The sequence below is a fragment of the Helianthus annuus genome, chromosome 13, assembly GCF_002127325.2.
Source record: "Helianthus annuus cultivar XRQ/B chromosome 13, HanXRQr2.0-SUNRISE, whole genome shotgun sequence".
NCBI lineage: Eukaryota > Viridiplantae > Streptophyta > Magnoliopsida > Asterales > Asteraceae > Helianthus > Helianthus annuus.
Window position 1 is genome coordinate 93,738,010 of NC_035445.2, and position 22,997 is coordinate 93,761,006.

The following is a 22,997-nucleotide window of genomic DNA, read 5'->3' on the forward strand; positions in this document are numbered from 1 at the left end:
TGTTTTTCTAATGAAAGTTTCTTTTAAAAAAATAAATAAATAAATAAGGAGTCTTTGTATTTAATCCTAATCCTTATATATTAGGCTGGAGGGTGTGGGGGCGCCACCCTCGCCAGTTGGACGCCTATAGCGCCCCCCCTCGCGTTGAATGAGTACGAAATGGTCAAACATGACCGTTGTGAAACGGTCGAATTTAAAAAAAAATTCTTAATTTTATTATATATATAACCTATTCTAAACTAAAAAACTCACCAATCACAATCAAAACACACACCAATCACAACTAAAACACACACCAATCACAACTTAAAAATGTCTTCTTCGAGCTCGTCATCCGACGGTGTTCTTGATGATATGGTTATCGCCATGGCGCAGGAGGCGATTAATTATTTGCAAGAAGCCGAATCCTCTGCATCGTGTACCAGACAACCTCCTATTGAACGAAATCGGTTAGCTGCTCATGAACGTCTAGTGCAAGATTATTTTTGTGAAACTCCCGTGTACGATGATGATCAGTTTAAGCGTAGGTTTCGTATGAGCCGATGACTATTAGTTAAAATTTCCAATGATCTTGCGGGCGAATCCCCTATTTTCACGCAAAGGGTAAGTGCAAGTGGCAAGGTTGGTTTCTCTGGACTACAAAAGTGTACGGCAACAATTAGGCAACTAGCCTACGGCACATCGAGTGATGTGTGGGATGAGTATTTAAGGATGTCGTCAAGAATGTGCCGTGAGTCTCTTGAAAATTTTTGTGAAGGTAACTTTTATTAACACTAGTATTTATTATTTTTTTACGTTGTTATTATTTTTAAGGGGAAATGGACTGTATCACCCTCAACTATGCAAAATTGGCTGATATCACGCTCAACTTTAAAGTTGGCTCCCACCACCCCCTACTCGACAAGTTGGTGTCACTGACACCCCTTCGTTAAAAAAAACACTAACTGAGTTAGTTTTTTAAGCCTATGTGGCATGCAGATGCTGACTTGGAAGCATACGTGGACAGGAACTTGATATATCATCTGTTTAACATCAGTTTAAACATTTAACCCTAATTCCTAGACAAAGTCATCTTCTCCCCCATCAAATTGGTGACGAAGATCAATTGCAGGTAGAGGGTCATCGTCGTTCTTGCCCTAATACCTCCTCCCTATAGCCGATCTAGCCCCAATTGCCCATTGAAACATTCAGTCAACATGTCGTCTTCTTCTACATCTGCTGTAATTCGAAAACCTAAAGTATTCAAGGTCGATTTGGATGGCAATTTGTACTGTCATCACGATGTTGTTGTTGTTCTTCAAGTAGCTGGTCGTAAAAGTGAACGACATGGTCAAGAATTTTACGGCTGTTCTCACTGGCCTGTAAGTTGAAATTGCATATCAATTTGGTGTTTAGGAGATATTCCATTGCAATTTACTTATAGTTGTTGTGTTTTGTAGAGAGGGGATTGCAAATTCTTCCTCTGGAAAGAAGATGTTGATAAGATGTTCGTTGAACGTTCATACGGCACCTCAACTCAAGTGACGTTTAAAGACCTGAAGATAAAGAACCTTGAATTACACAATATGTTGTTAATAGAAGAGAACAAGAACTTGAAAGCAATGAGATTTGACACAAAGACGAAGTCGAAGACACCATATTTGCTAACCTTTGTAATTGCAATTGCCATATTGTTGTATTTGTGTATTTAGTGTTTATTGATAATGAAATGAAGTGTTTTGTTACTTTGACTCAACTGGACATCCAACTTAATGTACATGTTGACCATACTTGCAAGTGACTGAAACAATTTGCAGTCAAACTGTTTGAGCCAAAATTCACAAACTTGTAGAAACAATTTGCAGTCAAACTGTTACAAACTGCATATGAAGCCAAAATGGCCAAAGTTTGACCAATTTGAAGTCAAACTGTTACTACGTGCATAGTTGGCCAAATATGAAGCAAAGTGCAACTGCACTAGCAAGTGAACTTGTAGAAACAGCAGACCAAACTGTAAGTTGAATTTTGGCCAAAGTTTGACCAATTTGAAGTCAAACTGTTACTAGGTGCATAGTTGGCCAAATATGAAGCAAAGTGCAACTGCACTAGCAAGTGAACTTGTAGAAACAGCAGACCAAACTTTAAGTTGAATTTTGGCCAAAGTTTGACCAATTTGAAGTCAAACTGTTACTAGGTGCATAGTTGGCCAAATATGAACCAAAGTGCAACTGCACTAGCAAGTGAACTTGTAGAAACAGCAGACCAAACTGTAAGTTGAATTTTGGCCAAAGTTTGACCAATTTGCAGTCAAACTGTTACTAGGTGCATAGTTGGCCAAATATGAACCAAAGTGCAACTGCACTAGCAAGTGAACTTGTAGAAACAGCAGACCAAACTGTAAGTTGAATTTTGGCCAAAGTTTGACCAATTTGCAGTCAAACTGCAACTGCACTTCCAAGTGCACTTGTAGAATCACCAAACCAAACAGCAGAATCACTAAACCAAACTGCAGACTGACCAAAACATACCAAACAGAAAGCATGGTCAAACTGCAACTGCACTTCCAAGTGCACTTGTAGAATCACCAAACCAAACAGAAAGCATGGTCATCAATTTTTGAGTCAACCTATTAAAGTGAACACAATGACCATAATGGAATATGTACACCAATATGTGACTCAATCAACAACAGAAAAAGTCAAACAACACTGAAAAAGTCAAACAACATAGAAAAGTCATAGATTGACTACTTAACTGGTCCCACATTACTAGACAAAATATTAGAGTCATACATAACATTGTCTACTTAATTAAGTCATACATAACATTGTCTACTTAATTAAGTCGTACATAACAGTGCCACAAACACAAAAGATCACATATAACTTCAGCCTTGATTGGTCTTTCTCTTTCCCTTTTGACTTGACTTGTTGATTCCCTTTTGACTTGACTTGGTTCCCTTTTGAGTAGATTTCTGAGTTGCCTCTTGAGTGGACTGCTGGGTTGCCTCAAGAGTGGACTGCTGGGTTGCCTCATGAGTAAACTGTTGGGTTGCCTCTTGAGTGGACTGCTTTGTTGCCTTTTTAGTTGACTTCTTCTGTCTCTTTGGAGCAGAACCACCTGAGACACAAACTTTAAGCCATGTAATTAACAATACAATAAACTTAAACTTAATCACATTTACCTTCAGTTGTTTTCCCCTTCTCAGTGCACTTTCTTTTGTTGTGACCTCTAGCCCCACAGTTACTACATTTCATTATAACCCCATGCTTTGTGAGTTTCCCGGGCCTTTTTGGATCTTCATAAGGATCCCTCTTCCTATTCTTCTTTAGCCTTAATTGCAAGTTCCAACACATCTTTATCATCACGAAACAATTTAAAATCACCATTATCCGCATCCATCCCATACATATAAAAATCCCTATTTTCATACTCGTTGGTTTCCATTACATAATCAACTAGCTCAAAGTATGCGATATGATCAAAATCCATTTGGATTAACTTAGAATTACCATCAATATACTGAGGTTGATCAAAAGAGAAATCAAGACAACCACCGTACCAAAGCATAACATCTATACGCTCCATAACTTAAATCAGTGTGTAAAATCACAATGCAATCAACCCTAACATAAACCTTACCTCTTGGGAGTCTGAATGTTGCCTGCAATCGTCGATGATCAACGAACTAGGGTTTGATCGCCAACATCGAAGTGAACTGTTGAACTGGGTAAGTTGGAAATGCAACTGATTAGAGAGGGAAAGGGGGTATTTATTGAGGCTCTGTCCACGTGTGCTTCCAAGTCATCATTTAAATGCCACATAGGCTTAAAATACTAACTCAATTAGTGTTTTTTTAACGAAGGGGTGACAGTGACACCAACTTGTCCAGTAGAGAGTGATGGGAGCCAACTTGAAAGTTGGGCGTGATATTGGCCAATTTTGCATAGTTGAGGGTGATACAGTCCATTTCCCCTATTTTTAAATTAGCAATAATTTATTAGGTATAATCCCTCTGTACGGGAGACAATATTCAAGAAAAAACAAGAGTCAGCAAGAAAAGATATCGAGCGGGCTTTCGGTGTGTTATGTATACGTGTATCATTTTGCATAACATGATATTGGAGGACTCTGGTAGAGCATTTTGTGAAGAAAGCTACGATGAAAGTATTCAACCGACAAACCCAATACTAACATACGCTAAGAAAGAAGATATCCGAGCAAAGATACGGGCTAGGCACACACACCAAAACCTTCGAGCCGATCTGACAGAGCACCTATGGTTTTATCGTGAACAAGGGGGACTCGACACAGACGACGAGTAGTGGTTTTATTTTTTAAATGAAGTTATGTAGTGTTTTTTTAATGAAATTATCTAGTATTTTTTTTAATAAAATTATGTAGTGTTTTTATTTTTTAAATGAAATTATCTAGTGTTTTTTTTAATGAAAGTATGTTTTGTTTTTATTTTCTTGTTAAAAAATAAATATTTAAATAAAACAATAATTAGATAATCATCACACGAGTCTCCATCCACACCCTTCAAATTAAAGGGGGCATGATAAAGCACTCATGCTTGATATGGCGATGACATGAAGCCTAGATGACATGATAAAGCCCCATGAGACTTCATCCACACCTCATAGCCTTATGTCAAAAGTTGTAATTTTCCAGAAGAATATATAAGTTGGCTTTAATTAACTCCATAACGTTGATTGTTGGAGGTATAAGAAAAGGACAAGATTCCTATTTAAGATTAGTTGGACTTTTATGACACCTTCTACCTTTGGATCCACATTATTCCCACAAGAATATATCTCTAACTATTCTATTCTATTTATTGTTTTTATTTGGATTTTGGATAAAACTATAAAACACGTGGGAATAAACGTGGTTGATATATTATTCCATATATAAGTTTGCAAGTATTTTGTGCATAACAACTTGTACATTGTGCTTTGTGAGTTTTTCAAAAAAAAAAGTTGAATTTTTTACTTTTAACCAAAAGGTTTTTATCTTTTTCAATTTTAACCCTACATAATTTGTTTTTTTAAACTTTAACCCAAAACTTTTCATTATTTGCAATTTAACTTCGCAACTTTTGTCACTTATATTTTTCAACTTTCGCAAATTTTCGTTTTACGTATAGTTCTAAATTTTTCGAGTTAACATGGCGCAACGCGCATGTGTATTTCAATGTTTTTACCTCTATTTTTCCATGTTTGACAGGTTCGTCGCAACACGCATATCCTAGGTCGAGTCAGTGTTGGTGGTCGGTGACGGTTGTGTGACATTAGTACTATTTGACACACCGTTTTACGCCCCGCCGCAACGTGCGGTGTGCTTTGGGGGGTTTTCAAAGAAAAAATGGTTATGTATATGGTTGTCGTAACGTTGGCTTTGGGGGTTTTTCATTTTTAAAAATTGATTTTTTTTTACTTTTCACCCAAAAGTATTTCATAAATTACTTTTAACCCAAAACTATTTGTTTTTTTTTTTACTTTTAACCCAAACCTTTTTATCTTTTGTAATCTATTCTCATAACTTTTTGTACTTTCAACTTTGATCCTTTATAGTTTTCATTTTCTGCAAATTTTTCGCTTTATGCTTGGTTCTAAATTTTGTGACTTAACACATCGCAACGTGCGTCTTTGGTTTAACGTTTTTACGTTTCGTTCTAAATTTTGCGAGTTAACACGACGCAACATGTGTGTGTGGGTGAACGTATTTACATCATCTGTTTTTTCCCGTTTGACAAGTTTAACATAACGTGCGAGTCCTAGATTGACTTAGTTATAACTAAAGAATCCCCACCGCATTGCGACGGGTCGCAATCCTAGTTTAATGTTAAGATGAGATTATTCTATTCTATTCTATTTTATATATAACAATTCAAATTGGATTAATAGTCATTTACAATTTTGTTATGCAAGATAGTACAACTATTTATTGCTTATGTTGAAGTCACATGTAGATGACCATGGATAGACCCATATGGAATGAGGTTTTTCTAACAAGTTCTTTACGTTAGGGGTGTGCAAAAAACCGAATTAACCGAACCATAACCGAATTAACTGACAAAACTAAACCGAAAAAACCGAACCAAATAAAAAACCGGTGGGTCGGTTAATGGTTTTTTTGAAAACCGAAAGTAGCGGGTCGGTTATGGTTATCATTTTTTTCATATCCACCATAACCGAACCGACATGTAATAAATCTTTGTAGGATTTAGGACTTTTCACCGTATTTTTAATATTTGATGTTTTTGAATGAAGATTTTTAGTACTTATGGGTTTTTCATATCATTTTGCGGTTTTGGTTGAATGTTTATTTGAATTTATGGAATGTATCATATCACTTTATTTGAATATTCGATAATAATTGGTATTGATATTATAAATTATATGTATTTTTTAATACTATGTAATATACCAATATATACAAATATGCAATAACACACTAGTAGAAATTATGATTTTTCTGAGCTCATAAAATATTAATTTAGGCGGTTAGAGAGATAAACCGCAAAAATAAGCGAATAAACTTACACGCACGTTTTTTTAGCTATATGGCTCAAAAAAATGATTTTTTTGAGCTGGTTTAAACTATAGCTCAAAAAATATGTTTTTTTTTGTGCGACCATAACAACCTAGCTGAAATAAAGAAATGATTTTTTTTAGCTCGCCTAAATGATAGCTCAAAAAAATATGTTTTTTTTTTGTGCTAGCATAACAACCTAGCTCAAATAAAGGGTTTTATCATATTTCATAATAAAAAAAACTCTACGATATTAATAATTATTAGATTTTCTTTCTCATCAATTTAATTATTTTTTTCTCTCTGCAAACCCTAGCCTAGCCCCTGTTTCTTCAATTCAATTCATTCTTCATTCTTTTAGTAACAGGTATATATCATATGTATTCTTTTATATACATATATTAATTGTTTGATCAATATGTATTAATTAATTATTTGTTGTTATTTGATTGTAGATAATTGTATTATTCTAGCTTTTATTCTTCATCATATCAAATCAAGAGGTTAAAGGTATGAACTTTTGTTTCATATTATCTTTGTTGTTAATGTATTTTATTTTTTATGCATAATATGTATGTATACATGTATATATATGATATTTATACATATGCCATCGATGTAGATGTATATAATATGCATGCGCATGTGTGTCATATATATATATATATATATATATACATGCATTGATAATAACCTTTTAGAGCTCACCCGTCTAAAATTTATCTAATAGAGATAAATTTTAGATTGTCCCCGTTTGGGACTGCTTTTTAAATATTCTATCTCATTAGGATGTGATATATTTTAGCGTGTTAACTATTAAGAAAAATTCGGCAGCATTTTCTCCACTCCTTCGGGTTTGTGGTTCATCCACATACTTGGGGAGTTAAGGGGAAATGCTGTCGTTTTTTTCTTAAATAGTTAACATGTTAAAATATATACATTTGAGATAGAATATTTAAAAAGTGGGTTAGGATCCACCACCCTAGAGTACTATATTAATAACATGTACATGTTTAATTGCATATTACTTATTAGATTATTTTAATTTTCAGATGGAAGACAGAGAATATTGGATGTACCATAGTCTGCCTAATTCTGAAATATATACAAAAGGCGTTTCTACTTTTCTTAAGGTTGCTGAAGTTAATCGGAGGAATGTTGGCTCTAAAGATATTTGGTGTCCTTGTAGGATTTGTAAAACCTTTCAAAAATATGAAAATATTAGAGATGTAGAGTATCATTTGATTGCAAATGGTTTTATGCCTAGTTACACTTGTTGGACAAAGCATGGCGAATCACGAATTGATGGTGCCACGACATCGGTTAATTTAGAGAATGTGGAACTTGATAATTTCTTATACGGTGACAATTTAAATGAGGAAAATTTATATGATGATAGTTTAAATAATGACAGTCTAAATGATAACAATTTAGATGACATGTTTAATGATTTGGAGAATGATGATATTGACGATGATGATAGAGTAAAATTACAACATCTATTTGAAGATGCACAAAAACCATTATATAATGGTTGTGAGATTTCTAAACTTGAAGCTGTTTTGATGTTGTTTAACTTGAAAGAAAAAAACAGATGGAGTGATACAAGTTTCACAGATTTATTAGTAGTTTTGCATGACATGCTTCCGAATAGTAATGTGTTACCAATTTCGTTTTACCAAGCAAAAAAAAAATGATGAATCCCATGGGATTGGAAGTTGATAGAATCCATGCATGTCCGAATGATTGCATCTTGTATAGAAATGAGTATGCGAATAGTCATGAATGTGTCAACTGTGGTGAATCAAGGTACGCGAGAAAAAGAAAAACCGGTGAATATGATAATGATGTGAAGAAAAATGGACCACCGGCTAAAGTAATGTGGTATCTTCCTATTATACCGAGACTAAAACGATTATTTTCAAACGAGAAAGAAGCAAAATTATTACGCTGGCATTCAGATGAGCATATAAAGGATGGAAAATTAAGACATGTGGCGGATTCTCCACAATGTAGAAATATTAATAGAAAATATCCAGAATTTGGTAATGAGGTTAGGAATATAAGGTCTGGGCTTAGCTCCGATGGATTCAATCCTTTTGGAAACGCTAGTAGTGGTCATAGTACGTGGCCGGTTCTTCTTTGCATCTACAATCTTCCACCATGGTTATGCATGAAAGGAAAATATATAATGATGTCGTTGTTGATTCAAGGTCCGAAACAACCCGGTAATAACATCGATGTTTATATGTCCCCGTTGATTGATGACCTAAAAACTCTATGGGAATCTGGTGTAAATATGTATGATGCTTATAAGAAGGAATATTTTGACTTGCGTGCTATGATTTTTTGCACCATAAGTGATTTCCCGGCATATGCTAATTTATCTGGATATAGCACGAAAGGTAAGAAAGCTTGTCCTGTTTGTGAAGATGAGACAACTTCAATATGGTTGAATCATTGCAGAAAAACAGTATACATGGGACACCGAAGATTCCTTCCAACTAGTCACAGTTTTCGAAACAACACAAAGGACTTTAATGGAAGTACCGAGACCAGACGGAAACCGAAGAACTTTGATGCATTTTCACGAGTTAAAAATCTAAGTACCGTTTTGGGAAAAAGAACTCGTAAAGAAACTTGTACTACTCGTGTTGAGAAAGTAACTAATTGGAAAAAAAGGTCAATCTTTTGGGACTTGCCATACTGGAGGCATTTATGTAACACCTCGAAATTTTGTGTCCAATAATGTATTGACACGTGTCTTGAGTTTACACGTGGCATTTAATATTAAATAAAGGACTAAAGTTGACAAACCTTAAAAGTATGTAAATTCGAGAGTTATAAATGTCAAACAAGGGTAAGTATACTGTATAGTAACCCTAAACGATGCTCGTACCTTCAAACGAATAAATCATGGATCGTACGAAAGCGAAACGCGGAAGAAAGTGAGAGATTACAAGCTGCAGGGGTTAACTGTGTCAACATGTTTAATTATACCTCTGAGTGACCCTTTGACGTACCCGAGGCTTTGTAACAGTAAAATGCGCTCACTAGAATGTACAATATAAATTCCGCGAAGTTCCGTTTTAAAACGAGAAAGTTACGATCAAATTCGTACGAGAATGGTTAAAAGCGTCAACAATGAAAGTTAAAGCTTTTTCGATTAATTAACAAACTAACCGGGGACTTAACAATGTGGGTAAATAACACGAGGCCCTTAGTTGTAAATAATCGAGGGCCAAATCGCAAAGTTACCCCTTCAAACCCGAAAGGTCAGGTTATTAATTACCGAAGATTTCGTTATTAATTACCAAGATTTAGGCAATGATTATAAAAGATTCAAAAATCTTGAAAAATAGACCTGACGCGGGCCGCGTAAAGGTTAAGGGTTAGTTAAAGCGGGCCGCGAGCCACCTGTTAATCCGGTTTCTAACTTATGGGTTCAGGCGGCCCGCGACCAAGATGCATGAACTCTTAACGCGGGCCGCGTGGGACACACAGTAACAGAAAACATGGGCAGCTTCAATGATTTGGCTTGTAGACGAACTTGTGAGCAATCAATGAAGCATGGGCGCCCTCTACCTGACCCCTAGCACCTCAGGACACTTGTTGATCATCCATGAGCAATGTAGGATGTGTTGTGATGATCTTGTGCACCAAACTTTACTATAAATAGGCCTACATTGTGCATAAGTTCACCACACCTCAAAACACATCTTCTGATCATTCCTGAAGCTTCCAAGTGTTCTTCTATAATCCTAAGTCATGCACTAAGTCTCTGTAAGTATGCCAAACCTTCTATGGCCTTGTTTTTGCTTAGTTTAGCTTAAAAGTCAATCCGTCGTAACTAACGATTGACTTTGCGATAAATCACGAATGGTCCAGTGAATTGTCGAATCAAAAGTAGTTATGTGTTGGTATTTATGTGGGTAATAAACCCCTAAAAGGGTTCCCCCTGATCACCACTCTAACTAGGCCAAATGTCGAGTCAAACGTATACTTAAAAAGTCAACAGAAAGCCCTTTTTGCGATTCTTGCATAATCTGTAATGTAGGTGATATGTAACCTGTTTGAATACTCATAAAACATGATAATAAGTATACTAACTTGTCTAAGCTCGTTTGATTCGGCCATTTGCTATATTGACCCGGTTCGGAGCCGAATGTCGCAAAAGTTTGACTTTTGCTTTGACTTCAGTTCTGACCCGTTTTAGTGCAATGTAGATATGCCTTAGGACTCTCTTAGGACCAGGTCACGTGATGGTATCACCCTCTGTGACCGGTTCGTTGTTTGTCCGAGTCTTTTACGCATTTCCGTTAATAGCTTAAAAGTTGACCGTAACGCCCTTTTGAAAATAAAAACGAGTATTTCGGACACGTGAAGGGACCATAACCTTGCTTACTAAATTCTAAGCATGTCCCTAAAGTTTCACGCCAATCCGAGGTCTAGAATAGGAGTTATGCTAATTAGCGCAATTAAAAGAAACTTTTGTAATAAACGGCGCGATTAGCATAACGCCTACCTAAACCAAGATTTCGACACCAAACCTTTTACTCACTGTTGTAAAATAATATTTTGGGATTTTTAAAGATTTTTAATAAATTTTAACCTGCTCATAACCTGCGGTTATGGCTACGGTTCGGTAAATACTAAATATGCCCTTTTCGGCCAAAACTTGAGTTCTACAAGGTCTTTTGACCCGATTCCAGTTGCTACTGATTTTAAATAATAAATAAAGTATTTTGAACTTTATAAACTGATCGGGAAACTCAGATTTCCTATAGAACTCAGAAACCTCTTTTATAATCTTTAAAAAGACCGAAATACCCCTTCGGGGCATAAAATGAACTTAAACTCATTACGGGCATCACGGAAGGTATCCTACTGATACCACAACCTCTTTAAGGCATATTGACTTGGGAAACAAGTGTAGGACTCTTACGGTTACCCGTTGCGCCTATTGCGCGCACGGTTCGGCTTATGTAACTAGTTTACATAAATTAGCCGATACGGGTCAAACCATATTATTTTGACCCCAAAATCCAGAGTGTGAATATTAAACCCATATAAAACAAGTCTTCGAACTTGTTGGGTCAGAATCACATTCCATTCCCGGTTTTCGCCTTTCACGCGATTAAACCGTATCTATCCTTTGAAACTGACCGGTCTAGGCTACGGCTAATATAAAGACCCGTTAGGATTCTAATAGGTTATTTTAAAACCTTCGTTCCAGAATAGGAGCCCAGTAAAAGATATCTGTGATTTAATCAATTAAGGACTATACTTGCAAATGTAAATACTTTTAACTTATTTTCCGTATTACGGGCTTGGGTTACGGTATCTAAAATACCGCTTGATCGGGCAATTGACCCCAACTCATTTGTAGTTGGGTATTATCAATGTGACCCGTTTAAAAATTTGTTTTGTTGGCTTAACGCCTTTGGGGGCTTAATGACCATGTCCCGGATATCCTTGGCATCATTTACGAAATGGCCACGACCTCGACATCCGGGTGTAGGCGTACACCCGGCATTATGTCTATATTAATAAAAGACATAACCGTTGGTTTACCCACCTCGGTTTTACGCAATGTGGTGTGTCTATTAAACTTTAACCCGGCATGACCCGGGCGACCGAACGCATAGCAAACATGTAATTCTTTACAAGATTTAATTATAAATTATCCCAAGTTATAAAAGAATTTGTGCCTTGTGCATTCAAATCAATTTTAAAAAACATTTTTCAAAAGTTTCGGTTGAATGTATTTACCAGTGTAAACTGACGTATTTTCCCAAAAAGATTAAGTGCAGGTACTACACGTAATCGGCTGGCTATAGCTCCTTAGCATCCTAAAGAGTCTCGAAGCTTTTGACGCCTTGTCTGTTGAACAATACTTTTTATTATTTTGATCCCCCTGTGGATACCATTCGACTATTTGTGATACATTCGATATTACAATCAAAGGTTGAATTATATTTATCTTTATGCTTCCGCTGTGCATTCATATAATTGTGTGGTTTGACTATATTGTTGCCAACTACGTCACGGTAATCCCCCACCGGGCCCACCGGTGATACACGTGGAAATCGGGGTGTGACAATTTACAAGTTCGACATTGCCTAGATGTTATGCATATCGAGAAAAATGTATGTGATAGCTTGCTAGGATTATTGTTAGACATTCCGGGAAAAACTAAAGATGGTGTCAATGCCCGTAAAGACAAGGAAGAAATGGGAATACGTAAAGAGCTTGCCCCTGTTGAAAAAGGTAATCGTATTTATCTGCCACCTGCATGTTACACAATGTCAAAGGAAGAGAAAAAAAAGTTTTGTAAATGTTTGCATGATATTAAAGTTCCATCTTGTTATTTCGCAAACATTAAAAGGTTGGTGTCGATGAAAGATTGTAAACTGCTTGGTATGAAGTCTCATGATTGTCATGTTTTGATGACACATATGATTCCTATTGCTGTCCGTGGATTACTACCAGAGAGTACACGACACACAATCACAAAACTTTGTTTGGTTTTTAACATGATTCACTCGAAAGTTATTGATCCCTAGGAATTGGATGCATAAGAAATCATAATCACACTTTGTGAACTAGAGAAGTATTTCATGCCATCCTTTTTTGATGTGATGGTTCACCTGGTGATTCATATTGTTGAAGAAATCAATGCTTGTGGTCCGGTATTTTTGCGTTACATGTACCCTTTTGAAAGATACATGGGTTTCTTGTTTGATATCAGATATTTGCATAATGCAGTATTTTATAAATTAGCTCCAGAAGACCCCTAAAGTTGCCTACTTCAATATCCACAAAATAACTGGAAAAGAGTGCGAGGAAAATTTTGCAAGTGTAAAAGAACACTTGTTAGGTGTCTACAAACTTAAAAAGGGCACAAAATATTTTCTTGCACCCTTTTTTTATAGGTAATATATATGTTATTGTTTTTTAGTGTATTCAAGTTAATTTTCTTTATTTTATTACACTACTTTATACCTTTCTTTTTTCTAGGGCCCATTGGGTTTTGTTTATCGTTTCTCCCAAGGAACGAAGTGTTTGGATTTTGGATACGATTTCGGTTAAGGCCAACAAGGATAAAGATGATTATCCTCTTTCGAGAGCAATAGAATCTTCTTTTGGAAGTGGACTTACATGGACCATGGTTCAAGTATGTTATCAGTATTATTAACTCTTATGTTATACAATTAAGTGATTATTTTAGTAATTGATTTTTTCTTTTAAATTTAATGCAGTGTAAGCAACAAGACGGGTCTTGGGAGTGTGGGTTCATGGTGATTTGGTTTATGGTCCAGTTTGTTTTAAAGAAGCGATTTCGTTTTCCAAACAATGTAAGTATTTCTTTTAGAATTTACCTATCTTGACTTTAGTATGTTGGGGTTATCGATCCGAGTTTAACGTTGTATTATTCAGGTTTTATGTTTATTTTTGGTGTTTCGGGTTAACTAATATATGTTATTTGATTTCTTTTTAGATTTGGACCGAGACAACAAGCGTAACACAAGAGAAAATCGACATGTTGGTTGAAAACATCATGACGCGGTTTTTTAAGAGTAAGAGTGTAGGTTGGTTGAATGCACCATGATGGGTTAGGTTAGTATAGTTATTTGAACTGCTTTGGAAGATGGGTTAGGTTAGTGTAGTTATTTGAACAACTTTGGAAGTTATTATGTTTAGAACAACTTTTGTAAACTTTGGAAGTTATTATGTAATCTATGATGTTTGCTGAGTTTTGATTGTTTTAGTTCTGGGGGTATATCTATTATCTACTATTTTGAGCCAATATTTTCTCGTATATAGTATAGAGCAGCCATTATTTTGAGCTCTCCTTACCATTATTTTGAGCTAACATATAGCCATTATTTTGAGCTAACATTAGCATTATTTTGAGCTCTCCTATTATTTTAATTATTTTAATTGATAACATAATTATTTTTTTGGGCGGTTAAACCACCGCTCAAAAACACAAAATCACAAATTATTGGCCTGTTTTTTTGGGCGGAATTTGTATTATTTTGAGCGGGTTTTTAACCGCTGAAATTAATCAAACATTTTTTCCTGCGACATTTGTTTAGGCGGTCACAAAACCGCTCATAATCTTCATTTTCACCGCCTAAACAAATCATTTTTGTAGTAGTGACAATTTATTCCATGTTAAAAAAATTAAGCTATTTTCAGCTAAGCTAAGTACACGGTTAACCACCCATAACCGACCCGCTATAACCATCAAAATCGAATAACCATAACCACAATAACCGATCAGTTATGGTTATCCAATAACCGACATCGTGGTTACGATTATGGTTTTTGGTTAAAACCGACCCATGCACACCCCTACTTTACGTATCTTATTTTTATATAAATTTTTGTTAAACTATCCCCCCCCCCAAAAAAAAAAAAAGAAATAAAATAAAAAGAAAGTCCCTTACTTTGTAGGCACAGTGACCAAAGACCTCTCCAGCTTAGCGCACGAGACTCATTTTAACCTTGCTTATTTCACCTTCGGGTACTAGAAGCATAGTTCGATTCCAAATGATTAGTAGATGCAGAAAAAAGAACTTCTGCTACTTCTTCTATGATGACATCATCTACAGCAGTTTCAATGGATTCGGCTTACACATTCTTGACTTGAAAAAAAGAGTTTGAAGGATTCTCATGAGAAGGTCAAGCAGAAGTGGATTCCCTTTCCAGGAATTTTTTTTTTTTTTTTTTACATCTAGTGAATGATCTGGTGAATGAAGGTCGCATATGCGTTGCAAGAATCGTCTGTTATAGAATTCACTACTATTGAACTAAACTAATGGGAGATAAATAGTAGCATATTAAAAGGGCAAGCAAGACACTTCAAATAAGAGAAGACATGAAAGATCGAAAGCATGCCATGGTTTCAAGAATAATTTGATGTATTACGACACATAATTAATAACATGCTTAATTCTGTTGGCATTTCTATGGGAATTTTTTCACGCAGTTGATACTGGTGTAGGATCATGATTTGTTTAAATCAGGACGTACTTTTTGCGTAGTTGAGTTTTGATGTCCAGATCCGATCCACAGTATATAACGAACATGTAGATATTATTTTGTTTAATGTTACACCTTTTTTTCTTTATCCTTCGTGATGATGTGCAATACTGATCGAACTCTCACCGTGTCCCAGTTGCGACACAATTTAGTTTAAAGTCTGCATGATCTATATTAACGTTGCAATACACCTTGTGACCAATTTATTTCTTTTTTTTATTCAATCTATTATAGTTAAAGCTAACTTTTAATTATAGACATTTTTACTTACGTAATGTCATAATAGAAGAATATATACAAACAATAAACATGACACTTAAGAAAATAAAACACCAAAGTTAACAAAACGAATTAATCTAGAATAATTAGTTTCATTAAATTACAATATTGATGTGCTTGAGACTGGAGAGATTATGCTTGTATACCTATCAAAACTTGGTATTTGTGGAGACTCGAGAGATTACTCTTGTATAACTATTAAAACTTGGTATTTGACTATTTGTGGAGAAATTCAAAGATGGCGGACTTATTTTAAAAAATAGATTATTCAGTTAAGACAAAACATGAACATACACCATGTGGTATGAGCATATTCTTTATCCCATAAACCTAATAGCAAAATTCCAAGTGTCTCAATAATAATTAAAATTGGCGATTTGCTATCCAAAGATATAGTACTTTATGATCTCATTATTACTATATGTTCTTGCACTTTATTATTTCTTTATTCAAGTTCTTTTTTATTATATACTTTAATTTAATTTAATTTGCATTTCAATCAGATTTTTTTTAATGTATTGATCAAAATACTAGATTAGTAATTTGGTTGATCATTAAATTATTACAAACTATAAATTAGCAATAAAATGTTGTTTTATGGAGTTGTACCCTATGCATGAGAAGATTTTCAAAAAAAAAAAAAAAACGAATTGCTTTTTCATTTCTAACCCATTGCTTTTCTTCTTTTTCAATTTAATCCTAACTTTTTTTTATTTTCATCTTTGGCCCCTCATAAGTTTCATCTTTCACAAATTGTTCGTTTTACGTTTCGTTCTAAACTTTGTAAACTTTTTCGACGTAGACGTAAACTTTTTCTGGAAAACGAGTCAGGTCAAATATAATACTTTTTCATTCAAAAAAACCATTTTTACGTGCATATTTTTATGTAGTATAAATTTGAGTTGGTCTACGTTCCGATTTGGGAGATGAGTCCAGACAAATATAATATGTATTCATGCGTATTTTATGTATGTTTCGTAAATTTTGTTTCGAACCGTGTGGAGTCAAATTGTAGTTTCCTTCACTACAAGAAAATAGGGCTAATGCAACCCCGGTAAAAAGTTGCATTAGGCCTTAAAAAAGGTCGCATTAGGCCTAATGCAACCTTTTACCAAAAGCTGCATCAGGTGAAGTTGCATTAGACTTAATGCAATTTTTTTGTTAGATAATGCAACCTTTTTTGTAAAAGTTGCCTTTCTTTATCAAATGCAACCTTTTTATGATGCAACTTTTTTATATGTTAATGCAACCTTTTTTTACTTTCAAATGCAACATTTCTAATAGTAATATGCAACTTTTCTAACAATCAAATGCAACTTTTTTTTTACGTCAAATGCAATTCTTTTTTCAAATCCTAGTTACAACAAATGCAACCTTTTTCATAATCAAATGCAACTCCAAAGCATCATTATTTGAAAGTACGAAAATTCTATTAATACGCAATATTATCTCAATTTTACCAACAAACTAATAACATATCTATTATATCGCAATTTAACACATGTCCAAACTCAAAATAACAATGTAACCAAAATGAAGTTGTCATTTACAATGATAAAAGTAACATAAAGTTTCTACTCATCTCAAAGATCCGGAAGTTCTCGAATAGGTAGCTTTTCCAAATAATACTTCACATCGTAGCTTCTAAGTTGTTCGTTGTATGTTAAAATCTCTTTTGCATTGCTTCTAGCTCATTTTTTTTTTCCTTTAATGGTTCTCCTCAATTTCTTTTCGCAATTCAAGAACCTATGTTTTTTTAACTTCAAGGCTCGCTTTGAATAATTCCATAAGCACACCCAGAATCATGTATGTTTCCTCACCACCATCCTTTTTTTAATAATACCTTTGCCATAAAGTAGAAGGTAGTCGCCATGCTCCTTGTTCATTACACTCATAAAAGGATTAACCAAAGCACTTACATCTTCTAGAGGTTTGTAGTTGATCATTTGTTCCTTCAAAAAATGAAAGAAAATATTTTAAGAAACATCAGTCAGTAAAGGTTGTTAATGTGATACAATCTGCAAGCTTGCTTATACGTGCATTTTGCTATTATACCACAATTGTTAATTAAATGTCTTGATAGTCCAGTTGATTTGAACCATTGCAAATACTAATATTAAACAATTTTTTTAGAAAATTACCACCTCTTTCTCTTGTTCGCATTCCACAGAAGTGATTATGATCGTTTTCTAGTTTCAATAGATGCCACAAAACAATTTATAGTAAGCTTATTCAAAAAGTGGTATATTTGTAATAATTAAACATCATTTAACACTACATGTACTTTATAGTTTCTACTATTTTTTAAATGGCTAACCCAACTAATCAGAAGAGGATGCTAACCTACAAATACAATAAAGTTTGTAGTATGTTACACTACCACCTGCATGTACAAATAATTAGTTCAGGAATAAAAAAAAAAACTTACTTTAAAAAAGAACTAAATAAGAACATTGTTACTAAAGATAGGAAAAAGGTAATCAAAAAGAAGCCAACTCTAATCTCATATTGTAAAGACAGCAAGATAATCAAAAGGAACCCAACTCCAATCTCATATTGTAAAGACTATGGTTAGCATTTTTTGTTTAATTCCACCCCCACATAGAACTCTTCTAAGTAGTTCTTGTTTTAGGAATCGCTATAATAATAGAATAAAATGGATCATGATTATAATCTCATTTGCACTGGTCACATTATCTTACAATGAAGAAAAGGAGAGAAATATTTACCTGTGTAAGGAGGAATGACCAAAATGCCTAGTTAATTTGCAATATGTTCTAAGCTTCGACATACAATGGATAGCAAAGCAACTGCAAATAATTTCATATTAAAATTAATAACGACCATTTTGCAGATGTTCGGAAAAACTTAAAGTGAATAAAATAGTACTAACAAACATGTAACGGAAAGATTTTAGGAGACAAAAGTGAGGTTGTAGATAACATCCTTTGTTGCAACTGCTAATTGAAGCCTAACTTTCACTCTGCGAATTGCATGCCCTTGGTTTCTGCATAAATAAAACTATACCATCAAGAAATCATATTTATTACAAAAAAATTGAATCCAAAACATTACCCCATAAAGTGAGTAGGTTTATAAACATTGAAGAATATAGAGAAAACTTGTTAAAACAACATGATGACTAACAAATAAAATAGGATCTATCTTGGCATTTAAAAATGTATAATGTACCATATATAGGACACTTTTGCAGGCTCCACTAGACAGTATCTTGGCATTTAAAAATGTATAATGTACCATATATAGGATCTATCTTGGCAGACACCATTAAGTAAGAATAAAAGAATAACTTTGCAAAATTACAAGCTCCAGCTTGTTTTGAATGCTACTCAAGCTAACTTATTTTTCCAAAGTCAAAGCTAAAGCTTTGTGTTCCAAACTAGGCTTTTTTTCAAAGAGTGCTTTTTTTTCAAAAACAAAAAGTTAAGGCTCTTAAAACATCCTAAAAGTTGTGTGCCAAACATACCCCAAGTAAGAGCTATATTAAAGTTAAACGAGCAAATTCTCGAACATCGCAACAAGACCTTCCTAAATTAAGCATTATAATATTAGATTATTACAATTGTAGCCGGTCAACACCCAACATATTTTTAAGTGTTCACTGAATACCCAATCTAAATTAACATTTCCACATGACAAGTTTGCTTACATAAGAGAACACTTCACAAACAACAAATTTGTTGCTTTCTTTCCAACTCATTGTAGGATAGAACAAGTATACCTGCTAGAAAACATAATGTTGGTTGTTAGAAAGAACGACTATACCTTGCAATGAGGAGATGATCTACATATTAAACTCACCCTAGCAAATGATTCACCAGATGTGCCTTACTACCAAGCGAAAAAAGAAGGCTATACAAAACTTACTCTGTCATAAAGATATAATACCTTGTCCTAAAAGCATGCAATCCCCTTAGATTAAAGTAGACGCGCCTGTTAGAAAGGTTGATAAGAACGAGTATAAACATAGCATGCACATGGACAACAAGAACATGCAAAAACAAGCATATTTAAAATTAACAAGGACCTGCAGAAATAGACATAATAACATTTTTGGACTGGGTTGATGATGTAGCGCGTGATACGGAAAAATGAAGATCAACACGTTGATTCTACGAATATCCGTGTAATTCTTCCCCAACCCCCAAATTGCAACCCAAAGGCCACGGAATTTGAAGTGAAAATTCGATAGTTTCAAAATTCAATTCTGATAATTCATATTACTAGAGGGACATATAAATAGAAACCGAAATTCGAAATGGGCCTAAAAAAGATAACGGGCCAAACACACGGCCTAAAACAAAAAGCCCAAAATAGTTCAAAAAACATAAAAATGCAAATAAGTAATGGAAATAAGCGTTTTTTGGCCCAAACGACGACCCAAACCGCCATAGGCGTTTGCAGCAAGATGGAGCTCGTTCTCACGTGCGTTTCGCCTGTTTGCACGCCCAAAACGGACCCTCGTAGCCCAAGTTAGAGCCATTTTAGTGAAGCCCCTTTTGTTACACGATCTTGGGCCTCCAAATATAAAATAGCCCGCTCCTCCACACTTTGGCCCACATCAGTTGAAGACTTCAAAGTGGACTAACCTTAATTATTTTTTTCTATAATTAACAAAAGGGCATAAAAACACCAACTTCAAAGTGCCTATAAAGATTTAAAAAAACAGAGAAAGATCCTAGTACTTCAAGAATGTCATTTCAATAGCCTAAGAACTATATTGGTACATAACCAACATCCGGTAAACATAGTTATTAAAGGCATTAAGCGCACTCAAGGCGCATAGTTCGCCTGGGGCCTAGGTGCAAGGCGCAAAAAAGCGCGGGCCCAAGAAAAAAAAAGCGAACAACAAAAAAAACTTAAAATATTTTTATATAATAGAAAATTATACTATTCTTCAAATAAAATAAGCTATTATATAACGTTTAATATCGTCTATTTAGTACCAAAAGTTATAATATGCTAGTTTATTAGTGTAGAAAAGTAGTTTCATTAGATAAAAGTAGAAATCTAGCTAGAATCTTGCAAAAATTTAGAGAATTTGGCTGAAAACTCTCAAGAATCTAGGAATCTTGCCGAAACCTGCGCATGAACCATCACTTGGAGAATTAAAGCGCAACTGCCTTGACTTAAGGCGCAATTGCCTCGCCTTGCTAGGAATTTGGGCCTAGGCGCAAGAGTCAATGTCTTTTAACAACTATGCCGGTAAATTAAAAAGGAAACCAATTCAACCTTAACATATGTGTGGCATATAAAACATAAATTCATTAAATAACGATTCATTTTTCAAAATAAACCCCAAGTCTGGAAGTGAAGCTTGGTATCATATATAAATACATTTAATAGTAACTGCTAAAATTAGGGTGAAGAAATAAGGTAGCAAAAGAGAGTACAAACGATCTAACGCTATAGAACTATGGTTCAACATTAACTACTCAGGGTCTAGACAACTTGCTCTTTATGTGGCATTTCATCAAACATGTTGCAAGCAAAGATAACATATAATGTAGCACTATCCAAACATAAAAAAATAAAGCAACTCACACAAAAACAAAGCCGTTACAGCAGAAAATTTCAATTAAACCCCCAAAATTAAAGCACTAATCAAAATTCATAATGAATTCAAGCATTCTTGGTAAAAAAGCTAAGCTAGCGATGCAAAATATTGCATTCTTAAAAATATTTTAAGCAATTTGTGAAGGACCATTCAATGGTACCTGAATCATAATCTCAAAGAGTAGATCGGAAGTCAGCAGTGATACACAAGTCGATGAGTCAGACATGGCATAAGCTATAGTAGTTTATCAGTTGGTCAACGAGCCGAATGGTTGTATATGGTTGTGTGATCTGGTGGTGTTAGGCTGATTCGCAATAGTTGGTACAAGTTGTTTCACTTAAAACAGAGAGGGAGAGAGACGGGTTTGAGCGTTTGACTAGGTTTTGGGTTTGGAATTGGAATTGTGAGGACGCGGGAGAAATTAGGCGGGGTATGTGTGTTTTTGGGAATCAATTCACATTTAGTGGAGAAAATGGGTTGAATCGTGGATTCATGGGGGAATATTAAAAGAAACAATAAATAATACAATTAAAACCCAAATCTATCATGATTGACACCGTGTCAAATAGGTAAACAATAGTATAAAGTTACCAATGTGTACATTTTTTGTGACAAAACTTATATAAAAAAAAATATCTGATTGAAATAATTTATTTGAATTATATTTGAGTAAATGGAAATGTGATTTTGGAACTGGCCTTACATATTAAGACTTGTATACCATCTAAATAAATATAGAAAATGTAGGACCATTTATTCTCAATGCAACCTTTCTAATAAAAGTTATAAATTTTACTAAAAATTGTAACCTTTCTAAGTAAGACCATTTATTCTCAATGCAACCTTTCTAATAAAAGTTGCAAATTTTACTAAAAATTGCAACTTTTTAATAAAAAGGTTGCATTAGATCTCCTAATGCAACTTTTGTATTCAATGAAGTTGCATTAGAGGTAAATGCAACTCATTTGAGAAGGGTTGCTTCTAAAAAGTTGCATTAGCCCAATTTTCTAGTAGTGCTTTCAATGTATGAGTCGGGTCATATATAAATTTGATTTACTTTACGTTTTGATCCAATCGCAATGCTTATATAAATTACTTCGGGTTCAATCTGATACGTCAAAACGCACGTTTTCGTACGGTTAACGCATCACATGACGTTTGGACTAATTCATTCGATGTTTGCGATGTTATTGCGCCGCAACACGCGCAAGTATTATTGCTAGTTATTAACTTTAAAATGGATAGGATGGCTTTTAATTAAATGGTTAGAAATTACGTACATTAGGAACATGCTATCATAGTAATGAACTCGGCCTCAATAAAAGCTCAAGCTCGGCTCGATTTAAAATTTAATGAGTTGATCTTTATTGGCTGACGAGCAGCTTGGCTCCTTTACACTGTCCATTGTGTAATTAAAGTGAGGAATCCGAAATTTTATAATTAGAATTAAGTTTCCTGTTTACATTTGATTTAACTCTTATACTACATTCATTTCAACTCTTATACCCAAAATTTGGTGGTCAAACCAATAAGAAAACCATGCCTTTTGATACCCTTTGTCAATAGAAAATTT

General features: G+C 34.5%; 1 protein-coding gene and 1 long non-coding RNA gene across 3 annotated transcripts; one reads left to right on the forward strand and one right to left on the reverse strand.

Moving 5' to 3' along the window:
- The first annotated feature begins 12,647 nt into the window (after positions 1-12,647).
- Positions 12,648-14,272, forward strand: LOC110901340. The gene is made up of 6 exons (XM_022148173.2): positions 12,648-13,011; positions 13,126-13,208; positions 13,300-13,451; positions 13,537-13,693; positions 13,779-13,874; positions 14,018-14,272. Exons 1-6 carry the CDS (start codon positions 12,648-12,650, stop codon positions 14,126-14,128), a joined length of 963 nt encoding a protein of 320 aa, XP_022003865.1. The 3' UTR covers positions 14,129-14,272.
- Positions 14,273-17,291: 3,019 nt separating this feature from the next.
- Positions 17,292-22,434, reverse strand: LOC110898728. Of its 2 annotated transcripts, none has more exons than XR_002569583.2 (5): positions 21,585-22,434; positions 19,633-19,800; positions 18,740-18,853; positions 18,576-18,656; positions 17,292-17,798 (listed from the first exon to the last, which is right to left on the reverse strand). It is a non-coding gene; the product is annotated as an uncharacterized LOC110898728 (long non-coding RNA). The 2 variants fall into 2 exon arrangements; XR_004877534.1 differs by having other exon boundaries at positions 19,517-19,800.
- Positions 22,435-22,997: the final 563 nt, after the last annotated feature.